This window comes from Podarcis melisellensis, assembly GCF_964234715.1.
Source record: "Podarcis melisellensis genome assembly, chromosome: 10".
In the NCBI taxonomy this organism is placed as follows: Eukaryota; Metazoa; Chordata; class Lepidosauria; order Squamata; family Lacertidae; genus Podarcis; species Podarcis melisellensis.
In genome coordinates, this window is record NC_138542.1 from 1,786,960 (window position 1) to 1,808,517 (window position 21,558).

Here is a 21,558-nt window from a genome sequence, read left to right on the forward strand (position 1 = left end):
TGGAATGCTATTGATGGCCGTTTAAGCCTCCTTATTTGTCCAGAAAATAAGTACATTCCGGGTGGTATGGGAAGTGCTAACATTTTCTCTCTGGCTTTTTACTATGTCTAAGCAGTGACTTAGTTGGTGAGATATTGTTGTACATGCACTCTTAGTTGTACCAAGTGAACTGAGACCCTGGCTTGCTTAGCTTGCTGTTTGATGATGACAACGGGCATTTCCATAATTGTCCATTACTAAAGTCTTTATTTAAACAGCCTATGGTGGAAGGCGTAGGCATATCAACTTGCAGCAGATGATGTTGGATTCCCCACTCCCACCAGCCCCAGCCAGCATGGCCAGTGGTCAGGGATGACGGAAGTTGTCGTTCAACAACATCTGGGTGACACCGTGTTCGCCACCTCTGCCATACAGGGTGGGAGTGGAAAAAAGCAACGTATTGTTATCACTTTGGGGGCTCAGATGGGTAGGCGGTATTCCTATGCCTCCTTCTAACTCCTGGATCCAGCATGCATTCAGTTCCTGCAACAGCCAGGCTAGCTTTCTGGTAAAGTAAGTGGGCCTCCCTCCCTCTATTCACTGGCTGTTTTTCATTTTTATTTAGTAATTTTTATACCACCCTTTATCTGTAGCTCTGAGGGCAGTTCCCAGCATAAAAATGCAAGGTAAAAACACAAAATACATAATAAAAACAAGAACAAAAACAACAGAGTTAGGAGGAGAAAGGGCAGAGTTGGGAGTTGAGTTAAGTGAACTAGAAGGTAGAAGCAGGCCTGCAGGCCGGGAAGCCAGGGAGTCAGAGCCATGCCTGGTTTTTCCTGGAATCCCAGGCTGTGGCTCTGGGAGAACCAAGACCCTCTTGGGGTGTGAATGCTGTGAACCCCTCAGTTTTAGGCTCAGGTTGTATATATGCATAAATAAACCTAAAGCCTAAAGATTCAGCAGTCTCCACTGTTCCTCATTCTGAGGAAACATGAACCCTGGGCAAGTGCCGCTTGGAGAATGGGGTGGCCTTCAACAGTACTGTATGTAGTTCTGCCAGAAATGGAAGCAGTTCTGGGTTAGGGAGCTGGTGACCTAGAACATCTCCCCCCCCACCCCCAGGTTGGGCCTTCGTAGTTTTACAGTGTAATCCTATGCATATCTGCTTAGAAGAAATATCCATTGAGTTTAATGGGCCTTACTCCCAGATAATGGGCTATCAGATTACAGCCTCAGCCACATGAACACAAAATTGTATTCTATTTCAGAATGCTGCTCACAATCTAATTGGAAAGAAGGAGAAGCGTGACAGGCGTTGCTATTACTGTTCTGCATTTGCAGTATGCATAAAACAAGCAAATGAGAAGCATTCATAGAAGGCTTCCTTTCTCGAAATAGTTTGTGTATGTCACATGGATCTCCTAGGAGACCCATATTCCTGTTTTGGGAACACTGAAATTGCACACGAGATAAAATTAAACCGTAGTTACTATCAAAGTTTCTACCACTGCTTCTTTCTTTCCTCAGTGGAAACATTTCCTAAAGTGTCATAGCTAATAGGTTTCCTGAAAGGCCTGGTGAACCTACTTTGGCTAAGCAAAAGGATGCAGTCCAGACCTGCACTCCAGGCTCAGGTCTGCAGGGCTTCAGCCTCGAATGCCATCCCAAGCCTTCATTTAGCCATAGCGTGACCAGGGCAGATGGCAAACAGGGGCCCTATGCCTAGTTGTCTGCTGAAAGGGGGAAGCTTGATAGGGTCCCGGATATAGGACCCCTGGGCTCCATGACACCCTCAGCCAGCCCAAAAAAATTACTTTAAAAATTGAAAGATTTAAGCCTCATCATCATCAATCTTTATTACGGTCCAGAGACCGTAATAAATTGGTTCTTGCAACCACCGATAAAAACTTTGCCACTGCTAATGTTCTAGGGTTTGTCCGGTCTTCCAATAGGAACCTGACATAGTGAGCCTCTGATTTTCCCGGGAAAGGTACCAGCAAGGGTAGTATCAGTTCAGCCCTGGCTTGCTCATATTCAAAATATGTTTTATGGAATCAATGTCTTGAGCACACGAGCAAAGTCTGTCTTGGTAGGGAACTCCTCTCAACCTGCCATCCAACACTGCAGAAGGATGAGTGACAGACCAATAGAGGTGGCTTTTTTAGCCATGGTTTTCTGCCATTTGCTGATGAATTCCTCATTGGTCAGGTGCTGGTACAAACCCTTCCCTAGATCAAAACAAAAAAAATTCCTTCCAGTAGCACCTTAAAGACCAACTAAGTTAGTTCTTGGTATGAGCTTTCGTGTGCATGCACACTTCTTCAGATACACAGTGTATCTGAAGAAGTGTGCATGCACACGAAAGCTCATACCAAGAACTAACTTAGTTGGTCTTTAAGGTGCTACTGGAAGGAAATTTTTTTGTTTTGACTATGGCAGACCAACACGGCTACCTATCTGTAACTTCCCTAGATCAAACACTGAAATCCTGAGCCAATGTTTTAGGGCAGCCCACCATGCTTTAGTTGAAATTGGGCATTCACCAGCTTCTAACAGAAGTACGGAGTTGGGGGCACAGTTGGGTACCTGCAGCAGAGATCGTAGAAATTTTGCCTGAAAGCCATCTAGCTTTGGCAGGTCCCCATTATGCCAGATTTAAGCTTTTATTCCTGTGGAGCAGCCTGGCTATATAATGTCACATGGTTGCTACCTCTTTGGGAGTGGAGATTGGTGCTGGGGTGGAGCCTTTGGATAGCTAGGAAGAGACAGAGCAATGCACACCCAGGAAAATAATAATAATAAATTGTTATTGTTATTGCTATTATCATCAAAAGCCTGAAAGGTGGGGCCTTTAAATTAGGGGATATGAAGGACATTGTGTTCTGTGGTGGTTAATATTTTCTTCGTTTGGTAATTTTTGTTTTAACAAGAAGTTGTGATTATGAGTGGGTGGGGGATACAAAAAATAAATAAACATTTTGAGTACAAATATTTAAGACAAATAATTGCACCCATCTGGATAGGTCTTAAACGGAATGTGAACAAGCCAATTAGCATTCTCTGACCATGTGAAGAAGACGAGTGTTTCAAAAATAAAATAAAAATTGTACCTCTCAACTAGTTAATGAGACACAGCAGTTCTGTATCTTTTCCTTGGGTTATGCAGTCATACAGCCTTTAATTAGGAGAATTTGCCTGACTACTGGGGTTACTATTTGAAGGTGTGTGTGTGAGAGAGAGAGAAAACAGGATCCTAGCCTCTCAAACATGCAGCACGATTAAGTATTCAGAACTTCTTCTTTAGACCAAGAGAAACTTTGGGTTGGGAGAAGGTTTATTTATTAAATTTATAGCTCGCATTTCAGTTGGAGGCAAAACTGGATGCAATGTGTGGCTTGGATGACCCATTTTAACATATTTGCTTAATCTACTGCAACAGCCCGATACACACACCTACTAGGAGTGACAGGATTTTTCTTCAGAGGAAACTTGCATAGCATTGCTGTGTGTACACACTTAATAAAGGTAAAGGGACCCCTGACCATTAGGTCCAGTCGTGGCCGTCTCTGGGGTTGCGGCGTTCATCTCGCTTTATTGGCCAAGGGAGCCGGCTTACAGCTTCCGGGTCATGTTGCCAGCATGATGAAGCCGCTTCTGGCAAACCAGAGCAGCGCATGGAAACGCCGTTTACCTGCCTGCCGGAACAGTACCTGTTTATCTACTTGCACTTTGATGAGCTTTAGAACTGCTAGGTTGGCAGGAGCAGGGACTGAACAACAGGAGCTCACCCCATCGCAGGGATTCAAACTGCCGACCTTCTGATCAGCAAGCCCAAGAGGCGCAGTGGTTTAGACCACAGCACCACCTATGTCCCACGTACACACTTATTAAGCAACAATAATTTAATATTATGTGCCATGGGAATGCGTACTCTGAGTAAATATACATTGGTCTGTTAATTTCCTTCTAAAATTGCTCGCTTTCCTTTGGTGTCTTACCAGATTGCTGACCTTTCTTTCACTTGCCTGTATCAGAGGTCAAAAAAAGCAGAATATTTTAAAGTATATAATCTGCTTTGCATGATTGTACAGAATTGCCAGAAAGCAGGTGTGCTCTAGTTGATGTTCTTACTTGGAAGGGAACTCTGGGAAAGAGTAAACTGGCTGCTGGCCAGTTGACACCTCTTACAAGTATCAGGCTTGGCATTCCCTTTCCCTTAAGCATTCATTTCAATTGAATCAGAAGATATTTAAAAAGCTCCATAGGTTCAGGGCTGACCCAAAACATTGTTGCCATCTTGTGATTGCATCCCAACCACCACGGAAGTGCAATATTGCAAGAAATAATGGAGCTTCATTGTGGCATCTCTTGTGGGCAGTCTAGCAGGCAGTTTTAAGAGAGTTTGTTAAGAGCAAGAGCAAAAGGAAAAAGGCAGAATAATGCATGAAAGGAGAAAAAGAACTACTTTTAGAAGACACCTGAAGGCAGCCCTTCGGGTAGTGTTTAATGCCTGACTACTATGTTTTTATATGTACTGGAAGCCATCCAGAGTGGCTGATGGGTAGAGTATGAATAATAAAATTATTAGCCGAGATGTATTGCGGTCTGTCAAGTGCATGACAACCTTCCTCTCATTGCAGCCAGAGGAAAGCAGCAAAATCACTTCTTGTGTCCATCCTCCCACTTGTACTGAGACTTTCAGCTCAATTATTACACTGGCCATCAACAAATTTGTTGTCTGCATTTTTTCAGTTGATTTAGGACGAATCTGATGCGCTGAATCCAAAAATCACATTGGTTTTGCTCAATCAGGTCAGGTTTTTGAGCTATGGCCACGTCATTTTTTTACGTTTTTGTTCACATGTACGCTTGTGTGGAGCATTTTAGAAGAAGTTGGCGGGGGTAAAATGCCATGTCGAATAATTGTTTTGATTGGAAATGATTATTTTAATGACAAGAAGTATTCAGGTCCAATAGTTCTGGGTGATTATGTCGAAAAGGGATCAGTTTGAAGTCATAAAACCTCGAAATCTTCCATATATTTGATGCGGCAAAGCATAAAGTTGGGGATCAAAACTAAGTTAATCCTGATCTTCAATCAGCACGTCGTCCTGTAGTTCATTGTAATGAAATTCCAGTGCCTATCTTCGGAGAACTTCCTGACATTAGTGACGAAGATGCCTCCAGTGTTGAAGGACATGAAGAACAAAATCTGGTTCTTGAAGATGATGCTCCACATCCATTTTCCCAAAAGCAATTGAATGATCTAGTTCGCAACCTCAGCTTGTCAAAGGACTCTGCCAAACTCATAGAATCATAGAATCATAGAGTTGGAAGAGACCACAAGGGCCATCGAGTCCAACCCCCTGCCAAGCAGGAAACACCATCAGAGCACTCCTGACATATGGTTGTCAAGCCTCTGCTTAAATACCTCCAAAGAAGGAGACTCCACCACACTCCTTGGCAGCAAATTCCACTGTCGAACAGCTCTTACTGTCGAACAGCTCTTACTGTAAAAAAGCTTTGGCTTTTTTAGCTGCTGCGTCACACTGTTGGCTCATGTCAAGTTTGTGGTCAACCAAGACTCCTAGATCCTTTTCACATGTACTGCTCTCAAGCCAGGTGTCACCCATCTTGTATTTGTGCCTCTCATATTTTTTTTGCCCAAGTGCAATACTTTACATTTCTCCCTGTTAAAATTCATATTGTTTGTTTTGGCCCAGTTCTCTAATCTGTCAAGGTTGTTTTAAAGTGTGATCCTGTCCTCTGGGGTGTTAGCCACCCCTCCCAGTTTGGTGTCATCTGCAAATTTGATCAGGATGCCCTTGAGTCCATCATCCAAGTCATTGATAAAGATGTTGAATAAGACCGGGCCCAAGACAGAACCCTGTGGCACCCCACTAGTCACTCTTCTCCAGGATGAAGAGGAACCATTGATGAGACCCTTTGGGTGAACTGTTGGCATCTAGATTGAAGGGAAAAAATCTCCTCTCTGACATTGCTCGCATCAGCTTCTTCCGCAACAGGCAACAAGAGTACCTCCGTTTTTTCTCGGAAGAGAAGGACTTAGTGTACTGTGCAGATATTGCGCAGCTTCTGCTCAAGCTTGGAGTGCCACAGTACGAACCCAAAGATTGGAGACTGTTCATTGACAGCAGCAAGCGATCACTGAAATGTGTTCTCCTACACAACGGCAAGCAGTTTGCCTCTATACCCCTGGCTCACTCGAGTACACTGAAGGAGAACTATGAAGCGGTGAAGTATGTGCTGGAGAAAATTGGTTATGATCAGCATAAGTGGTTTATTTGTGTTGACCTGAAGATGGTGAACTTTTTGTTGGGACAACAGTCTGGCTTCACCAAGTACCCATGTTTTCTGTGAATGTGGGATAGTAGGGACCGTGCTCAGCATTACACGAAGAAGGACTGGCCTGTGCGGGAGGAATTGGTGCCTTGCAAAGAAAGGAACGTCATCAACGACCCTCTGGTGGACAAAGACAGAATACTCTTCCCACCGCTGCACATCAAGCTCGGCTTAATCAAGCAGTTCACCAAGGCTCTGGACAAGGATATGGACTGCTTCACTTACTTGTGCCAGGCTTTTCCAGGATTGACCATGGAGAAGTTGAAATATGGCATCTTTGACGGTCCTCAGATCCGTCAGCTCATCAGAGATCCAGAGTTCGGAAACTCAATGAACGAAGTGGAACTGGAAGCGTGGAAGGCATTTGTTCTGGTAGTGAAGAACTTTCTTGGCAACAATAAGGCCAGAAACTACGCAGAACTTGTCAACAACATGCTGACTGCTTTCAGAAACCTGAGCTGCAACATGAGCGTCAAGATGCACTACCTATTTTCACATATGGACCGGTTTCCTGAGAACCTGGGTTCAATGAGTGACGAGCAGGGAGAGAGATTCCATCAGGACATGAAAGAGATGGAGACCAGGTATCAGGGTCTCTGGGAGGCAGTCATGATGGCTGACTACTGTTGGACTCTGAAGAGAGCCCTCCCTGCTGCTGAGCATTCCAGGAGTTCCAAGAAACGGAAGTTCAAGCCCTGAAGTTTGAAAAATGGTGAAGCAACATGCAATTTATGTGTATTTACCTTTATCAATGCCCACCATTCAGTCTACAGTAAACCTGACCTGATGGAGAGAAATGGATGCCATTTCCTGATTCAGCAGTGCAAAAATACCCTAAATCAGTTGTAGAAATCTAGACAACATTCAAAAAGTAAAAAATTGTTGCCCAGTGTTATTAAAGGCTTTATTGCAAAAATCACTACAGCAGCCCAACACAGATCTGGTTAAACCATTTTGAGCTCTATTATACATGGCTAGACGGAAGCTATGACATTGTCCCAATGTCTAGGTTGAAGGGCACCAGGTGGTCCTCAGTTGCCAATACAGAGGCAAGAGAGGAAGTGGCGATTGTTGAAACAGGTCTTTCTTAAAATCTGTGTATGTGAAAGGCTGTTTTGTGGGGAAGAAAACCCAGCATTGCTTCCCCAGTGATGTACTTGCATTGCCAAACTGATGGTCAGCACTGTCATGTGCAGATGCATGGATTGCACTTTGGGGTCAAGTGAGATGTTTCCAGGCAGCTTTCCACTTCTTTCTCTTCCGTGATCATAAGAACAAGAGATATACCAGGAATTTATCCTGTGTCTGTAAATGGGTGCAGAAATCAGCAGTTGATGGTTTTTCCTGATGGGGAATGTTTCACCTGCTTCACCTTTCAGGAGGTACATATGTTGGAAATGTAAAGAAAATGAAGGTACATTTTTTCACCTTTGGTGGACGTGCCCAAGGATTAAGGCTTTCTGGGAAATGATATATAATGAAATGAAAAAGGTATTTAAATATACCTTCCTGAAGAAACCAGAGGCCTTTCTCCTGGGCATGGTCGGCCAATTGGTGCCAAAGAAAGATAGAACATTCTTTATGTATGCTACAACAGCAGCAAGAATACTCATCGCAAAGTACTGGAAGACACAGGATCTACCCACCTTGGAAGAATGGCAGATGAAGGTGATAGACTATATGGGACTGGCAGAAATGACTGGCAGAATCCGAGACCAGGGAAGAGAGACGGCGGAAGAAGATTGGAAGAAATTTAAGGACTATCTTGGGAAATATTGCAAAATTAATGAATGTTAGAATAATGTTGGTTTAGAAATTAAGTGGTTTTCAGCTGTAATGATCAAGTAAAAAAGAAAAGAAAGGTTAAAAATTAAATGAAAATTAAGGGAGAGGATTTGCTGAATTAATAATTAGAAATTGGAATACAGAAAGGGGAGGTATGAGGAGGTCGGGGAAGTGAGTTATAAGAAAATAAGGGATTGAAATTATACTTGTTTTTGTTTGTGTTCTGTTTGTATTATTGTTTTTCTTTTATATAATTTTTGAAACTTAAATATCTTTTTAAAAAAACAGGAGGTACATATGAATCCTGCTAAAATAAGAGGTTTTATCAGTGCTGACTCAGCATCAGTGATGCACATGATGATTTCTGGATGATGCCCACAAGGAGCAGTGGCGGAGAGTGAGGGGGTGACTTTGACAGCTGGAGGTTGAGGCGTGAATGCTGTCGATGGCTCTCCTCAAGTGCAGGGTTGCTTAGTGGGACAACACTTGCCTGATGTCACACCCATGCAGCTCTGCTTCTACTTTGTGGCACTGAAAGGGTGAGAACTCATTTCCCTCGATTGCACACAACACTTGCACCAGTTTTGCCCAGCAAACTATCTCAGTACTGTACTGCCCTTAAGAGCACAATTGAGAGAAAGGCTCTCCATGAAGCGCTTGTCTTCATTTGATTTCAGTGGAACTGAGGCAGGCCTCCCATACAGGATTGTGTCCACAGACATCTATTTTTAACACAAACTCTAGCTTTAATTAGTGTTCTGGAACATATTTTCAAATCACAGGAGACAAGGTAAAGTCACAAACTAATTTAGGGCCTGAAATTTCTGACTGCCTGTGACAAAAACAAGCACAACACTAATATGATACTGTAACTGGTAAGACAGCTACAAAAGGAGTTAGTTGTACATTTAAAAATAAATTACTACTAAATATATGTAAACAGCCTCTGGTTTGGTACTCTTACATGTGGGTTTGGAAGTTAGTGGGAAGCGCATGCTGTCTGTGTGTTCCGGTCCCTAGCGCTTCCAGTTTGAAAAGATCTTGGTTGCAGGGCTGCCAGAGACTTGGACAGCTGCAGCCATGAGGAGTGGGCTACACAGTGGTATCTCATTGAGCATCCGGGATCCATTTCAGAGCCTGGGACGCTCGACAAAAAAGATGCTCGATAGAGCTTCACTCTGCGCGTGGAGCGGTTTTGCGCTTCTGCCCATGCGTGAGGCGGCAAACCCAGAAATAACCCGTTCTGGTACTTCCGGATATGCTGTGGACGTCGGCCGAAATGGACAATTGAGGAGGCGGACATTCACGGAGGTATGACTGTCCGGCTAGAGGCACTTGTGGTTTGACTCATCACAAAGCAGCTTTGTGTGGTTTCTGATGACACTGTGGCTTCTGAAATATTCACAACCTCATTCTCTGAATACTGATCTTTATGTAGCCTAATAAGCATTATCCAAGCACATGAGGAGGGAGCTGTGTGTGTCTATGCTCAAGCCACTGGTTCCCAAACTGTGTGCCAGCAAGTGGGGCTGACATGTACCTTAAAGGATAAAGCCGCCCCCTCTTTTGCACCCTCCCCTCCATGCACACCACAGCTACAAGGCTCTGTGTGAGTGTGCAGCATTGGTGCGCTCAGTCTTTCAATATGTAGGCAGTGACGACATTCTGAGGCAGCAAGGGTGCACTGGAATTCCCTCATTGATTCTGGACAACAGCTGACAGGCAGGTGTGAGGGAATCCCAGAACCATTGCAGCTTCCTAGAATCCCACAATCCCATCCCTTTGCCCTGACTGTCCAGGCAAGAAGGTGCGTGGAGGGCAACTGCGAGGCTGCCTGAACTTGCAAAAAGAATGCCTGCCCAGTGTTTTAAGGGTTGATATGCAAAGGTGAGGTGTAAGTATCAGTATCACCTGTAAGTTTTTCATTTTTTCTTCCATCAACGCCAGTGGCCTGCATGACTCACCTGCACTGCACCACCCAACTTCAGCTGTCCATGATTCATCCACACACTGAATACACAACTAGCAAGACTTCTCTGAACTGCAATCTGAGAAAACATTTTAAAATGTCTAATATTTTTAATATTTCTGAAATGAGTAATTTTTAAAATAATTTAAGCCTAATTTGATGTACTCATATTTGTATAGAATACTCAATTTTTAATTTTTTTGAATATTTTTTTTGCTAGGCCTTTTTTCCTTACATGTCAGCATTTAATGTTCTACTGAATGTAAATTCTTTTTTTTATTATTCCCAATAGCCAATTTTCATAACTTCAAATTCAAATATTCCAAAATTAAAACAAGTCTGCACTTTTGGAAAAACCTCTATAATAACCAATATTATTTTAATTTTTAAGATGAACAACTTTGTTTCATTAATTTTTTCTATTACAGCTGAGGATTGTAGGAAAGTTGTACAAAATGGCTACCCTGTAGCCATTTCCCTCCCATGATGTTCAAAACACATGAAATTTTCGTTACAAGGAATAGAAACCCATAAATTTCATTCTTTGTTGAGAAAGAGCATGTCTTTGCAATAATTTTCAACGTCAAAAACTTTTGGTTACATCATGCCCACATGCTGTAAATTCAGGTTTTCTAAACCTAGTTTTTCCACCCAAAAAACTAGGCTACAAGTGCATTTATTGAAAAAATTAGGCATTTATAAAATCTTTTGAGTGCTGGTGTATTTTTTCTGAAATCCTCATCATTTTATTGAGCTCTGTGTAAAATTTGTAAGAGATCTGATCATTGGTAATGGAGAAAATAAATAAAATGTACACAAGGGTATCTTGTCCTGAGGGTCTCAAGAGGGACAGACAACGGAGTCTTAACGGAATTTTGAAGTCTATAAAATTAAAACCGTTTGAGATAGAGGGGGGAAATTTAAGGGGATTTCTTTCAACCATAAGGGAAGGGTGTGCACCAAATTTCATCAACATTCGAGATGGAGGGTGGCATGACCTCGTTGAAATGACGTGGAATAACCCTGTCGCATTCTGGATTAGTTGTAGTTTCCGGGTCACCTTCAAAGGTAGCCCCACATAGAGAGCATTGCAGTAGTCCAAGCGGGAGATAACTAGAGCATGCACCCCTCTGGCCAGACAGTGTGTGGGCAGCGGGGTCTCTTATTTGTGGAGTGCCAAATAATAAGATTCCATTTCCAGGATTTTGTATACCTGGCATTTCAAGACGTTGGCTGGTGACTACTTGCTAATGAACATATCCAAGTTGCTTGGGCAGTGAGTGGGTGGAAACAGTTGGAATATATCTAGAAAAGATGAACAAATCCTGACTGAGGAAGCTTCCTGGGAAATCTGAAGGGATTATATGATGGAGGAATAAATTAAGTCTGCTTTATAGTCTATCACCATCTATCGGTGTGCTTGCCAATGCCCCCATGTTTAACTTTCATATTTTGTATGCAAGCAAGTTGGAATAATGCCTTATAGATAGCACATTCCCCTGGTCTTTCCACGTGCTAAACCAACCATCATAAATGCTCACCACTCTGAATCCAGGGAATGGCTATAATAGGTTTATATCTGGAAGAAAAAGAAGTTCCAAGAAAATTGTTACTGGTGGTTGGAATCAGTGTGACTGTGGGATACTGTGCCTCTTGGCAGATCCAAACCAGAACAGTAAGTGCCCTTTTCCAGGGGTGGGTGGGAACAAGACAAACTCAGCAGGTGAAACTGGGGACAGACTTTTTAATATACCTTGTATAACATTGGGTTAGAATACCAAAATCCAGAAAAATTACCTTAGGGGCTGAATTTTGCCTAGGCATTGCCAGCTGGCTATCCTAAATTCATAAACTGGTTCACAAAAGTAAGGATGACAACTTTTTACTGGCCTTGGGTAGCCTAATTCTCAGAAATGCTATAGAAGAGCTTTTAAAAAAGCAGACATTTGCTATAAAGTGATGGGTTGAGCTCACTTGCCACAATGCTGTGAAATGTACAGGATTACAGTGCCTAAAAGGGCAATTACGTGGGAGATCCTGCATAAGCTGCCCCAAAGGGGAAGCAGAGCAGAAGAGTGATTAATATACCGCAGTTCTAAATACTGTTAAACTATATACAGTATATAGATAGATAGAGATAGAGTAAGTGATACCAGAATCACAGCCATTCTGACTTTTGTGTGACAGGTGAAAGTGGCATTTCCAGACTAAGAAAGCTTTTTACATAGCTTACCCCTTAGAATTTTGCAAGTTTCTGTTTAATTGTCTTTTGCCCATCCAAAGTCATGCCATCAGCAGCTTGAAGAGACCTGGTTAGAAAAACACCTTCCTATTTAAGTTGAGGGTAAAGTGAGTATTCTTGCTGCTGTTGTGGCATACATAAAAAAAGTTCTATCCTTCTTTGGCACCAATTGGCCGACCATGTCCAGGAGAAAGGCCTCTAGTTTCTTCAGGAAGGTATATTTAAATACCTTTTTCATTTCATTATAGATCATCTCCCAGAAAGCCTTAATCCTTGGGCATGTCCACCCAAGGTGAAAGAATGTACCTTCGGCCTCTTTACATTTCCAACATTTATTATCGGGCAAATTATAGATTTTTGCAAGCTTGACTGGTGTCATGTACCACCTGTATATCATTTTCATTATATTCTCTCTTAAGGCATTACATGCCGTGAACTTCATACCTGTGGTCCATAACTGTTCCCAGTCAGCCATCATAATGTTATGTCCAACATCTTGTGCCCATTTAATCAGCAGATTTCACCGTTTCATCCTGAGTGTTCCATTTCAACAGCAAGTTATACATTCTTGACAAATTCTTAGTTTTGGGATCTAACAATTCTGTTTCCACCTGTGGGCTGGCTGGCTTTTATCTGCCCCGAGGCACAGGGCGGCCCCGGTCCACAGGTGACTCTCCTCTCCTGGCCTGGAGGCGAGCACTCCACCTGCGGGAACTTAGTTCCCTCCGCCTCTCTGCCCTGAGCCTCTGCAGCTCAGGAGAGGCTGGAGGGTTACCGGACCCAGAGGCAACCTCAGCCTCCCCTGACGGGGCTGAGAGTGGAGCACCTGCAGGAAATGGGTCCCCCATCACCTCCGGAGCCAGAGTGGATGCATCTGGTGTCTGCTCCTGAGGATCCGGCACAGGTGAGGACCCTTCAGGCTCAGGCCCCAGCCCTGGCTCAGCTGGTTCTGGAGGCAGGGACTCCTGTTCAGGCTGGGATTCCTCAGGTTCAGCCTCTGAATCCGATTCCCAGGCCATCACACCTATGCACACTTAATCAGAAATCTCACTGAACTCAGTAGGACTTTTTGCTAAGTCAAACTGTGTATAGGCTGTAGTCCTAAGCCCCCTTGCTAGAGACTTTGTCCCACTGAACTTAGCTTACTTCTGAAGAAACATCCTTGACTGACAGAAAAGGTGAAAAATGTTGCTGGTTATTTTATTTGTCAGTACAATCTTACTGATATGCAGTTACAATGTATGTGATGTGTTGTGACGTATTTCTGATACTAGAAACAAATAATCTGAACTACAGTTCCTGCTGGTGTGAATGGAAGAGTTATTTACTTAATCACCACTCTTCTTATTTTCTTCCTTGATTCATAAAGTTGGTGTGGGGTTTTTTAGTTAAAAAAAGGCTTCAGTGCAATATATCACTTTCACACAAATAACTTCCGTATTTTTCGCTCTATAAGATGCACTTTTTCCCTCCTAAAAAGTAAGGGGAAATGTGTTTGCGTCTTATGGAGTGAATGCAGGTGGGAGGCTCTGCTCAGCGCTCCCTTTAAAGAGCTGTGTGGAACGTGTGTGTGGTTCTTGGGGGCTTTTCCCTGAGGAGGGAGAAGGGCTGCCCTAGCTGCACGCAGCCTCTCCTTAGCCGCGCGCGCACAGGGGAGGGGGAGCCTTAGCTGCGCACAGCCTCTCCCAGGCAGGGGGATCCCTCTTGCTGTCCTGGCTTCGGGGATTCAGAATATTTTTTTTCTTGTTTTCCTCTTCCCAAAACTAGGTGCATCTTATGGTCTGGTGTGTCTTATAGAGCAAAAAATACGGTAATTAATGACAATTAATGGTAATAAAAGTGTATTAATGGCAATGATTTTAATCAGTTTGTGCAACTGCAGGTTGAATTGTGCACCTGAGAGTCATGGACTCTGATAGGAGTCATGTAAGAGTAAGAGAAACTGTTGTTAAGTGAAAAGACATACATTTCTTTACTTTCAGGCTATCGTGTGTGGTTCAAATCACTGATGCTGGCCCTGAGCCAGGACAACAGGCACTGTGCTATAGTCCAGGAGTGCCAAAAAGTCCCAGACAGTGATATGCCTTATATAAGGTGGTTTGGCAGTGTTCACTAGCATTGTAAATGTGCTGTAGTGCTGAACAAGACTTGAATAAATTCCCATGTAAAGGTGTGCTAACTGTCTCTCTCACGCTCTGCTTGTGCACCTAAGTGTTAATCAGAAGAAAATGGGAATATGTGAGGTTCTAGAATACACTTCTGAATAACACACTGCACCAAATGTAATATACTGTAAATTTGCTGCAGAATGTCATGTTTGGGTTCTACTTCATGGCTGCAATTTAGGAACACTTATTTGTGAGTAAGCCCCACTGAATTTCCAAGTAAAAATGGAACAGGGGTAAAACTGCACATGCAGCAAAGTGTTGGGAGAGGATAATTTCAAGTGGAACAGCAGGATCAGTGGGGTGGGGGCTGAAGCCTTCCTTCTCCACTGCTTTCCACTCTGCAATCCATATTGGGAAACCCAGCCAGATGGGTAGGGTATGAATGAATGAATGAAATTTTATCTAGACCATGTGGGCTTATTTCTGGTTTTGAGTCCAATGGGGAGAAAAGGGGCCGGGGGGGGGGGATGGTTGCAGCAGATGCATAAAGTGTTTGCCATCTCCCCCCCCCCACCTGCCATGCATCAACCACTATGTTATGTAGTTTCATCCTGGCTCACATTGAGTTCATTTGGACTTCTGTATACACTGTTAAGGCTCCCTGATAGATATATTTATTTTACCCTCGCTCTGTAGCTCGAAAATGCTCCTAGAGCAGCTTTCAAATAATCAGACTGTTATAGATGTATGACACATAAGGGATTGAGAGAGAGGAAGGGATAGACTACAAGGCTTTCCATGCTGCTGGTCACTTTGATTAATATTCCCTCTGAATACCAGTTGTTGGCTCTCATGAGCAGAAGACTGTTACTGCTCTCATGCTCTGCATGTTGGCTTCCAGTGGATATTGCCTGGTCGCTGTGGGAACAGAACGCTCCTTAGTCTGATCCACACAGCCTCTTCTTGACAGACTCCTGTTATAACCAGCTGGAATTGAAAGAGTTCAAGGAGAGGAGGAGCCAAAGCTTCCTGGCCTGTCACCTGCAGTCAAGGCTCTGCACTCCCACCTTTCCCTCTGCTATAGCCTGGTAGAATGGCTGCCTCTACTTTAGGTGAGGCAGGAACCTGGTGAATGGAGCTAAAATGTGCTTAACCTTTTTTGATTTTGTTCTTCATAAATGAAAACTTAAGCATCACTTCTGAGGGAAGTGAAAACTACAGTTAGAAGCTAAGGCTATTGTACTCAAATTGGCAGTGGTCTGAGTTTGTCCATATTCTTTTCCTGAGTGGTGTCCTGTGGTCTCCTTTGGGCAGGGGGTCTCCTGAGCTTGAGGTTTTGCAGTATTGCATGAAGGACCCTTGATCCTGTAGGCAGAGTTGCACAGCCACATTCGTCCCCAGCCATATTCCATTTGCAGTCACAACAGATTCATACAATGCCTTGTATGGGAGACCAGTGTGTGTACTGCACTGGTGCAACATGAAAACTCATATTGCTGCACTGCTTTGAGAGCCTTTGTACAGTGGTACCTCAGGTTACAGACGCTTCAGGTTACAGACTCCGCTAACCCAGAAATATTACCTCGGGTTAAGAACTTTGCTTCAGGATGAGTAGTGTGGTGGCGCCGGCATGAAAGCAGCAGGAGGCCCCATTAGCTAAAGCGGTGTCTCAGGTTAAGAACAGTTTCAGGTTAAGAACGGACCTCCGGAACGAATTAAGTACATAACCAGAGTTACCACTGTATTTACTCCCATCCATTTAAAGAAAAGGAAAAAGGCATAAAGAAAAAAGGGTATGAAAGTTGTTGTTTTTTAAATAGTAATCGCCATTTATTTCCATTGCGATATAGTACCTCCCAAGAGAAAACAAATCTGAAATGCATATTTTATTTTATTTTTCAGTGGTGCATTTTCTGAAGTAGTTTTGGCTGAAAACAGGACTACTGGAAAACTATTTGCAGTCAAGTGCATCCCAAAGAAAGCCCTGAAAGGGAAGGAAAGCAGCATTGAGAATGAAATTGCAGTCCTGAGAAAGTAAGTATGAAACGTGTTCTTCCATTACGGTTGCCAGAAGAGACATCTGGGATTGTCCTCTGGGCCACTTTATTGGGATCAAGATGGGGCAGCATGCCAGGATTCAGTTCAGATTTGCAATTGATTCAGAATAAACTGAGCTGTTTTCAAACTTATTAATTTTTTTTGGGAAATAGCTTGTTTTGCTGAGCCCAGTTTAAGGTCAAAGTGGGTCACCATGGCTTGTCCACCACTAGTTCAGATCATGTAATTTGCAGTTTTCCAACAATGCCTAAATAAAACCCAGCCAGATGGGCAGGGTATAAATAATAAAATTATTATTGTTGTTGTTTTTATTATGTGAAGCCATGGCATAAAGGTAAAGGTAAAGGGACCCCTGACCATTAGGTGCAGTTGTGACTGACTTTGGGGTTGCAGTGCTCATCTTGCTTTATTGGCCGAGGGAGCCAGCGTACAGCTTCCGGGTCATGTGGCCAGCATGACTAAGCCGCTTATGGCGAACAGGAGCAGCGCACGAAAACGCCGTTTACCTTCCCGCCGGAGCGGTACCTATTTATCTACTTGCACTTTGATGTGCTTTCAAACTGCTAGGTTGGCAGGAGCAGGGACCGAGCAACGGGAGCTCACCCCGTCGTGGGAATTCAAACTGCGACCTTCTGATTCACAAGCCCTAGGCTCTGTGGTTTAAGCCACAGCGCCACCCGCATCCTGTCCACACGTGTGTGTGTAAAAGCCACCATTGTGAATTACCAAATGTATTTAGTTTCTTTTTTGCACTCACAGCAAGATTATGTCTTAGCCTGCTTGAACAATAAATATACATTTTGGAATATAATATAAAGGATCTTATGTGCCTAATAATGAATAATGCCAACACCTGTGCAAAGTGCCACAATGGTGAAGCTCCACTGAAATGTAGGGTTTTTTGTCATGTTCTTAAGGGCCCTTTGGCCAATGGCTGTAAAGATCTTCAGCTTTATAACAATTTCTTGAACTTCTTTCCCCAAAGTGTGACTCGGTAGAGGAGTACATAGAGATGTGATAGAGGAGCAGGCCACCGTCCTCCATCACCTCCTCAGACTAGCCCTCTCCTAAAATTAGTTGTTGAGTGCACCAGCATTTATTGCTGCCCTATTATTTCCTTTTCCCCCACACTCCTTCTGCAATGTTTTCCTACAGCTAAGAGCTAGACATACAGGTGCCAGGCCTGTCTGCATAGCAGAAGCACTTTTCAACATGTGTTGCTAAATTTGTACACATAGGTATGTAGGTATCTTCCTGCTTTCGTAGGATTGCACATTGCCTACAATGTTCAGCTACGCTGACAGGCTGAGCATTGCACTAAATGCCTCATTTCTAAATAAAAACTCTTTAACTTCTGCCTGGGCAATGTGAATGATTAGATTTTTATTACTCTAGGAGTATGTGACTGCATACAGTGCTGAATGCTGGCAGGCATTTGTAACATACATTTCGCTGAGCCTCGAGTCTCTAATTTCAGATCAGAATCTGTGCTATTGTAATTTAAGTAGGTCGGTTACTTAAATGGAAAATATGAGATGCTATGCCCTACAATGGAGATGGGGAGAAAAACTTTGAAGCAGCCTCACTGTATCTAAGGCTGTGTCTTTCGCAGCACACATGCATGCTCTGGTTGCGTGCTCATCTGTGAGCAAGAGCGCTACATAATTTGCAGTGTAGCTTGAGTCAGTGGTAAGATGTTGAGTGTGCCGCCGCTCCATGTGTTCTGTGCTACAGATATGTGCTGGTGCAGTCAGAGCATCAGTCGATAAGGGGGATTTCCCAGGATGGCGTAGTCTAAGGGCTTGTCCACACCTACCTTTCGCACTCTGCTTTCTAGGAAGAGGTCTGGGCTTTCAAGCACTCTTTTTTCCGCCCTGGAGGTTTCCTCGTGAAAACCTGCTCTTTAAAGCTGAAGTGCAACAGATGGCAGTTGGGGTTTCCATTTGCTCTGATTCTGGGAATGTGATGGTAGATCTAGGCTATTGTCTTTTTGTATTGTTTTCCAGTTGTTTTCTTTGGTGTTTTTAATTTGCATGCATTAATTTGTTGTAAGATGCCTTGGCTCAATATATTGGATCCACAAGGTATTTCTGTTATTAATTTTAAGTCTTTGTGAATTTTAAATTCTTAATAGAGTTGGACAGCCCCCACCCTGTATCACTTTTCTGAATCTTATTACACCATAAATAATCCAGTTTCACCTGTTTCCACAGAGAAACTGAAGTGAATCTGTTGAAATTAAAAGGGACATTCATCAGATAAAGTAATAGAAAGCTGCTTCAGGCTCTTTTAGTCCCATATGAAACTAGACAGGAGTAATAAATAAACCATGTTTAAGATACATGATACTTAATATTTAATATTGTGGAGACCTGAGAAGTGTGTATGCAAATACTAAACGCTCAAATAGGAAGGAAGCAGCTGCCTATCCGTCTGCCTGTCAGTCACGAGGCTTTGTGCAACGCCTTGCTATACTGATCTTTTCTCCTATTAACTTAACAATGAATTTACTTCCCAATGAATTTACTTCCCAACATTTACTTCCCAACTTAATGTGGGTTACTGAAAATATAAATAAATTATTGTAATATGTATGTGTTTGTTTAAATATTATCACAAGCAAGATCCAAGGGTTCAAATCCATACTTCTATTTATTTTGGGAGAGGGATTGTGTGTAACTGATAATATCAGGCTGATATCCAAACCCTGACATTTCAAATAATAATAATAATAATTTAATATTTTTTTATTTATACCCCACCCATCTGGCTGGGTTTCCCCAGCTGCTCTGGGCGGCTTTCAAGAGAACATTAAAATCAAATCAAATAAGAATCCCCATGCATAATAACTGTGCACGGGTAGGGCTTCTTCGTATGACTGGGAGCCCTACATTTTCAGTGGTCCTTATCACAGTGAACCCTGTGTGCCTGGGATGGAGAATCTGTGGCCTCCTGTTCCCTCAGCCCCAGCCCACTAGAGCCAATGCTCAGGGATGATCTGGAGGGCCACAGGTTCCCTGCCCCAATTATATGTTTGCCTCCCTTGCCAAGAATGCACAAGCAAGCCCAGCAGACTCTGCCCACTCATAGAATCATAGAGTTGGAAGAGACCACAAGGGCCATCGACTCCAACCCCCTGCCAAGCAGGAAACACCATCAGAGCACTCCTGACATATGGTTGTCAAGCCTCTGCTTAAAGACCTCCAAAGAAGGAGACTCCACCACACTCCTTGGCAGCAAATTCCACTGTCAAACAGCTCTTACTGTCAGGAAGTTCTTCCTAATGTTTAGGTGGAATCTTCTTTCTTGTAGTTTGGATCCATGGCTCCGTGTCTGCTTCTCTGGAGCAGCAGAAAACAACCTTTCTCCCTCCTCTATGTGACATCCTTTTATATATTTGAACATGGCTATCATATCACCCCTTAACCTCCTCTTCTCCAGGCTAAACATGCCCAGCTCCCTTAGCCGTTCCTCATAAGGCATCGTTTCCAGGCCTTTGACCATTTTGGTTGCCCTCCTCTGGACACGTTCCAGTTTGTCAGTGTCCTTCTTGAACTGTGGTGCCCAGAACTGGACACAGTACTCCAGGTGAGGTCTGACCAGAGCAGAATACAGTGGCACTATTACTTCCCTTGATCTAGATGCTATACTCCTATTGATGCAGCCCAGAATTGCATTGGCTTTTTTAGCTGCCGCATCACACTGTTGGCTCATGTCAAGTTTCACATGTACTGCTCTCAAGCCAGGTGTCACCCATTTTGTATTTGTGCCTCTCATTTTTTTTTTGCCCAAGTGCAATACTTTACATTTCTCCCTGTTAAAATTCATCTTGTTTGTTTTGGCCCAGCTCTTTAATCTGTCAAGGTCGTTTTGAAGTGTGATCCTGTCCTCCCAGTTTGGTGTCATCTGCAAATTTGATCAGGATGCCCTTGAGTCCATCATCCAAGTCGTTGATAAAGATGTTGAATAAGACTGGGCCCAAGACAGAACCCTGTGGCACCCCACTAGCCACTCTTCTCCAGGATGAAGAGGAACCATTGATGAGCACCCTTTGGGTTCGGTCAGTCAGCCAGTTACAAATCCACTTAGTAGGTGTGCCCACTTGCTTGTCCAGTCCTGTGGCTTAGGAAGGTAAAAGGTAAAGGTAAAGGACCCCTTGACGGTTAAGTCCACTCAAAGGCGACTATGGGGTTGTGGCGCTCATCTCGCTTTCAGGCCGAGGGAGCCGGCATTTGTCCACAGACAGCTTTCCATGTCATGTGGCCAGCATGACTAAACCGCTTCTGGCGCACAGAGGTCCGTGACAATTGCCAGAGGACACAGAAATGCTGTTTACCTTCCTGCCACAGCAGTATCTATTTATCTACTTGCACTGGCATGCTTTCAAACTGGTTGGCAGGAGCTGGGACAGAGCAGTGGGAGCTCACCCCATCGCAGGGATTCGAACTGCCAACCTTCTGATCAGCAAGCCCAAGAGGCTCAGTGGTTTAGGCCACAGCGCCATCCGCTTAGGAAGACCATCATACAAATGACTGTGCCTGTCCTGCTCTTTTGACAAGGAAGCTTGTGGACATGTCAAGTATTGGGACGATGGTTTAGCTTCTGCCTAGCCATGTATTCTAGGGCTCTGCTGTGAATTCTGAATGGTGTAACCTGATCTGTGTTGGGGTGCTGTAGTGATTTTTGCAATAAAGCCTTTAATAATAATTGAGCTGAAAGTTTCAGTACAAGTGGGAGCCAAGACACAAGAAGTGATTGACAAAAACTCCTGGTTTTGCTGCTTCCCTGTGGCTGCAATGAGAGGAAGGTTGTCATGCACTTGATGGACCACAATACATCTTGGCTGGTCACAAATCGTTTTGTTTGGGTCAGCTGTGGACAAAGGAATCCTGAAACTGTTTACAGTCTATAATTATGCCATTTACAAGCACACTGATGATAAAACACCTTGTCAAGAAACTCTGAGACTGTTGTATTGACTAATGGTTTACCTGGAAGCTTGCTAAAACCTGGCTGGATTGCAGAGCCTGCTCAGTCAATTGCATTCCAGG

The 21,558-nt window shown here is 43.5% G+C and overlaps 1 protein-coding gene across 1 annotated transcript in view; it reads left to right on the forward strand.

Annotated features, from left to right (window-relative positions):
• CAMK1D (calcium/calmodulin dependent protein kinase ID) overlaps nt 1-21,558 on the forward strand; it is a 203,884-nt gene that overhangs the window by 107,200 nt on the left and 75,126 nt on the right. The window contains exon 2 of the mRNA XM_081927849.1: nt 16,352-16,483. Within this exon, the coding sequence (XP_081783975.1) occupies nt 16,352-16,483 (132 nt within the window). The remainder of the gene's footprint in view (nt 1-16,351; nt 16,484-21,558) is intronic.